The sequence below is a fragment of the Tribolium madens genome, unplaced genomic scaffold (genome assembly GCF_015345945.1).
Source record: "Tribolium madens isolate multiple individuals breed KSU strain unplaced genomic scaffold, Tmad_KSU_1.1 Scaffold_1;HRSCAF=32;Tcas5.2_LG8, whole genome shotgun sequence".
In the NCBI taxonomy this organism is placed as follows: Eukaryota; Metazoa; Arthropoda; class Insecta; order Coleoptera; family Tenebrionidae; genus Tribolium; species Tribolium madens.
In genome coordinates, this window is record NW_025400984.1 from 10,730,885 (window position 1) to 10,736,638 (window position 5,754).

The 5,754-nt window shown below is 29.5% G+C and overlaps 2 protein-coding genes across 2 annotated transcripts in view; both read right to left on the bottom strand.

The window, feature by feature from the left end:
* Positions 1-1,414, bottom strand: part of LOC123016433 (lysosomal Pro-X carboxypeptidase-like) — a 4,872-nt gene extending 3,458 nt beyond the window's left edge. The window contains exons 1-2 of the mRNA XM_044416832.1: positions 1,317-1,414; positions 734-1,261 (exon numbers count right to left, since the gene is read on the bottom strand). Coding sequence (XP_044272767.1) covers positions 734-1,261; positions 1,317-1,414 — 626 coding nt within the window. The remainder of the gene's footprint in view (positions 1-733; positions 1,262-1,316) is intronic.
* The window catches only part of LOC123016429 (rap1 GTPase-activating protein 1), a 175,671-nt gene that overhangs the window by 159,244 nt on the left and 10,673 nt on the right, over positions 1-5,754 (bottom strand). The window lies entirely within an intron of this gene.

The window sequence follows — 5,754 nt, forward strand, 5'->3', positions numbered from 1 at the left end:
TTTAGCCTCTTTTCAAGTGTTTTAGCACATTTTTCAGCTGAGATTTTATCAATTTAGGTTAAAAATAGTGTTATTTTTGTCTTTTTCGAGTAACTAAAAGCATTTTCTCTAAAAGTATCTGAAAAAATACCGAATTAGATTTTTATTGACATCATTTTAGCTTGTTTTGCTCAATTTATTTTTTTTTTTTAAGCAAAAGCTCATTTCTTTTGCAAGATTTTGTCAAAAAACATTTAAAAATCACAAAAACAAATCAAAAATGATGGTATTTTGTTTGTTTCCCTCGATTTGACTGATTTTTGAGTAAAAGTTATTCAAAATCGAACAAAAAAAACAAAATTTTGTCGAAAATAATGTTATTTTCAATTTTTCAAAAACTTCTAAGCATTTTTATCAAATGAGATTTCAGGTTTTTAACACGTTTTCTCTAAAATAAAGCTAAAAATCTCCAATAGTCAAAAAATATATTTTGTATGTTCTTTTCAAGTGTTTTAGCACATTTTTAGATAGATAGATAATTTTTTTTTCATTCTGTATTACGCAAAATTTAATTAAAACTAACCAAAAATCATAGAATTAGAGCTACGTATTTTTGAATTTTTCGAGAGTTTAAGCACATTTTTGGACAGATGTATGTAAAAAACGTGAATCTTAAATATGTGTAAATCTGGTAACTTTTCAGCTCAGATCTGGTGAATTTAATTGTTTTGACTGGCAACACTGCTACACTCACCTCAAAGCCTCCCATGATTCAGTGACCAAACGAGGACAATCCTCAGTCACTGCTTTGTAGACTTGAGTAACAACTTTATAAAAATTCTCACAGGAGGTCTCAAATTGCCAAATTGGGGCTGAGGCAGCAATTGCACCAACGACTGACGCAGGGTATTTCATACGAAGCCACGAGGACAACATTCCACCATAAGAACCCCCAAAAGCCACCACTGGAACCTTTCCAAGACTCAGAAAATCGATCAAATCGACGAAATCAGCAAGGGCTTGACTCGAAGTCAAGTACCCTAAATGGCCCAAAGAACTGAAAGAATCGTTGCCAAAAGGCAAACTTTCCCCGTAATATCGATGTTCAGCGAAGACGATCAAAGCGTTGAAACTCGGAGCGATATCGAAGATAAATCCGGTGTTTTCAGCGAAATTTTCAATAGTTCCTTCGTTTCCAGTGTAGAAAAAAATCGGGCCATCGTTCGTCCAAAACGTATCATTGATTAAATATTTCAGTTTGAAAGTGGTTTTGGTGGTGAAACTGTTATTTTTACAATTTCAGAATTGAAATCGAAATCGAAAGTTTGAAAGCCTACCTGAAGTGGTCTAAGGGTACTTCAAAATATTTTGTTTCATAATCGTAAGACCAAATATTATGGCACAAAAATAACACTAACGTAACGCTTAGTCTCATTGTGACAACTATAGAAAAAAATGGTGTGAGACTTATGTAAGTAATTTTGACCTCGACAGAAGTGGTAATTGAAAATGTCACAAAACACTCAGAGATTAAATAAACAATTTATTGTACAGTGGAACCACATCGTTAAGTCAAAAAAAAAATCGAGTTATCGAGATTTCAAGATATATTTATTGTTTTACAAAGTGTATACACAAATTAACTTTTTATGGCATAAAATAAATAAACAAACAGATTTATCTGATGTTTTATTAAGAATCAAATTTTTCAAATTTTTTTCTTGATTTTGAGTTATACAAAAAAAAAATGTTTTTTTTTAAATGGCAAGCCACTATAGAACCATTTTTCTCATGACAGTCATACAGGGTGTCCCAATGAAACAAGCCAAAAATTGGGTCACAAAATATCCCTAATTAACCTGTTTCGGGTTTTTTTGCAAAATCTTTCTAGGTTTGTGGTTTGTTTTTATTAAAACACCCTGTAACTCACAAGTAAATGGTCTGATTCAATTTTGGTAAAAAGTCTTGAAAAGCTTGCTAAAATACCTTTCATATCATATGGGGTAGTGCCATTTATTTTTTTTTAAGATAGGATGCGAGGGGGTTAGAGGGTTACAGGGGGTGCTTTCAAAATTATGTCAAAAAATGGCCTCCTCGAAAACAAAATTGACCTGTTTCGGCGTTTTTGCAAAGTTTTTTTAGTTTCTGAGATATTCGGGGAGGGTCGTTTTCATTGAGACACCCTGTAATCTAAGAATCACAACTATCTACTTTATATTTAATTAAAAAAAATACATAAATTGCAATTTTAACAAAAAAAAATCGCATAACTCAATAACAAAACAAAATTTCACATTTTTTATATTACTTTTATATTTTATTTTATTTATATTAATTATTATTTTGTGGAGACAAATAAACCGCTTGGTTCCATTCTGTTCACCCTGTATATTTTATTTATTTGTCTTCGAGATGATCTTTTCTTAAAGACTGTAATACATTTTTCCTTTTTTTTTTTTCGGAAAATCTCTCAGGTCTAGAATTTTGACAGAAAACACGTACAAACTGCAGAAATTGATCCAATCTGCATTACCTAAAATTGCGGGAATTTCAAAAAAAATGACTTAAGAAAATTTCGAGGTGAGGGGACCGGAAAACTGTTAAACTTAAAAAGAAATTTGGTTCGAAATATCGAGAAAACATTGATTTCACTTTGACTTATAGAAATTTCGAGATATAGAGGGTTCGGTTTATCGAGGTTCTACTGTATATTTTGTCAAAACACTCAAAGTACTTACAGATCAATACAAACTTTTCTTTCCTAAAGATTTTTATCAAATCAATGAGAAAAAACTGATTAGATAAGGAAATTAATCAGTAAACAAAAAATAAATTAATTTAAATTAACTTGTAAGTTTTGAATAACGAGCCTGGACAAGTTTGCCAAAGAAATTTTTAAGCTGTTTAAGGCCTAAAACATGTCAGGAAACGTAAAAATATAAATGGATTTCAAAAACAAAGAGAAAAGGTAGCATAAAGTTGTATTTTTATAACTTTGTTTTATTTTTTTGTTTCACAGTGAAAATCAAACAAGTGAAGGTTGGTATCGTTGCGCCATCTCGTTTTCTACGGTCTACACATTTACAGCAATCTGCAATCCCGCTACAGTTTTTGACTACGAAATATCAATAAATAGAATTCTTTCGAATTTATTATACAAGTGAACAAAAAATATGAAATCACAGTTTTTTTAATTTGCCTTGACAAAATAATAATTAATTAAAAAATGTAACCGTGCTTTGAGAATGAAATTTTGTTTTGTGTTTGAGTTTTTTATCAAAATTGTAACTAATATTCATAAAAAAATTAAATAAAATACACATTATTATCATAATCCTTCGTAAAAAGGGAATTATAGTGAGTTGACGTTTGAAAAGATTAGAAATTTTGCAGAACTCAAAACCAAAAAATATCCACAAATCAAAAAATAAATTTAAAAAAATAAAAACCGACTGAATCCACCTCAGAAAAAATTTTTTTTTCATTAAGAATGAATTTTTACGGTTCGTCTATTTGAAAATCTCGACCTCGCTTGATCCCCGATCCACCCTCTAAGCACACTTTTTCCACCCCAATCCCTCAAGAATCTGCAATATCGTCGACCTCTCGTCTTTTTTCCAAACATAAAACGTTTTTCCTAAAACCCCAATCTTGCCGAAGCCTTTTCACAATTGCGCTCATTTCCGCTTTAAAACCGTTCATTTAATGAATCAGCCTTTGGTGAGGGCGAAAATTGCTTTATTTGATTAACGAAGCCCGTTCAAACCCACTACCAATATCCCCTATTCATTAAATTAATTGTAACGTAATGAACCATTCACAAAGTGTGATTTTTTTTTCTGTGACCCAAATTCGGATAAATTTTAATCGTCGTGTTTTTCCGGAATTTTTGATAGCTGGAGATAAAAAGAAAAGAGTCACAAAACGAGCAGACGATAATTGGCAATAAAAATGTTGATTAGGTGAGGGATTTGGGTTGATATCTTCTTATTTCAAATTCGTATCGGTGAGTTTACAAAGTAACTCGATAAATTGATTAGACACAATTACGGAAATGGCTAAATTTGAATAGAAATAGAGGCATTAAAGCAAGAACTAGCAACTAATGGGCAATTAGGGCAATTAGTACTCCATTATTATGGACAATATTTCTCCGGTTAAAAGCACTTTGAAAAACGAAAAAAAAACGTGTGTAGCAACAATAAAGTAAAAAACTTTTATTAATCAATATTTCCGCATTACTATGCAAAACTACCGACTTCCATATTTAAAAAAAAAATATTTTTCGACGATTCATTAAACAAAAAGTCTTTATCAAAAAATGTAATGTAAATTTTGGTTGAAGTAAACAGGAAAACAAGCGTTTATAGGTAAAAATTTCCCAACCATTAATTTTTATTAGAAGGCCTCCAAACTTGCGAAAAGTGATTGCAGACTCAGGAAGTTTCACAAATTATGTCTCGTAGCATCATTGAGAATTTCTATCAATTTGTATAATTCATAACTTTCCAATTGTGTAACTGCACAAATTTTTGATCAGTATCTAATTGAAACAACAATGTCGTGTCATAAAGCAAACAGTTACTTAAAAGATGAATAAAAGCAATGGTTTTTAGAGAGTAATTGCGTGAAGCGTGCAATTTTCAATTTAAAATTGCCTTGACAATAAATAGTTATCCGACAAGGATTAGGTAGATTTCAAATTTTACAACAAACTTTGCATTAAATTGCTTTTTTTCTCAGTACATCTCCGATTTTTTAAATTTTGTGTAAAAAAAACTTAATTTTTCGAGAATTAACGAAAATATTCTTTAAATTCGAAATTCTCTAGAAAAAAATCAACTAAATATAAAAACAATTTTTTATACTAAAAAAGTCAATTTTTTTACTGCGCTTTTAGTGACTGAAAAGAGAGAAGAAATACGACAAATTAAAAAAAACACTGAAAGTTATAGTAAAATAAAAAAAATCAATTTATTTGTTTCACTTTCCTCAAAAATAGCTGGAATTTTCATATTATCTACTATTTCGAAAAACGAACACTAAAGTAGATCTTTTATCTGCATGTTTTCATATTGGAAACCCTCGAAATTGAAAAAAAAAATTCGTGTCTTGCTATTTTTTTAGTAAATCTTCGATTTCCTAAATTCTGCTTGGTTTTACGTAAAAAACTGAATTTTCAGAGAATTAGCGAAAAAATTCTTTAAATTCATACGAAATATTTTGTACAAAAAAACTACTCGAATGTTACAATAATTTGTTTCTGGAACTAGAAAACCTTCATTTCCCATCTTAGAAAAACCTAAAATTCTCATATTATCGAGCATTTTATTGGAAAACTAAGACTAAAGTAGATCTTTAGGTTGCATTCATTCAAGTTATGAACCAATAAATCGAAAAAAATATTTAGTCTTGCAATTTTTTTCACTAAATCTTCGATTTCCTAAATTAAACTAGATTTCATGTAAAAAATAATAATTTTCAGAGAATTAGCAAAAGAATTCATAAAATGACTACTCGCTTGTAGTAAAATTTAAAAATTATTTTTTTTTTGGCTGAGACGAAAAAATCCTCATTCTCGTTGAAGATCATAAAATAATACCTGGAATTCTCATATTTTCCAGCATTTTAAAAACTGTGAGAAAAGTAGATCTTTATTATGCATCTTTTTCAAGTTATGAACCATCAAAACCGAAAAAAATTTTTGGTCTTACTATTTTTTTCAAAAATAATGATTTTGAGAGAATAATAATGTGATTTTAAATTTAAAATTGC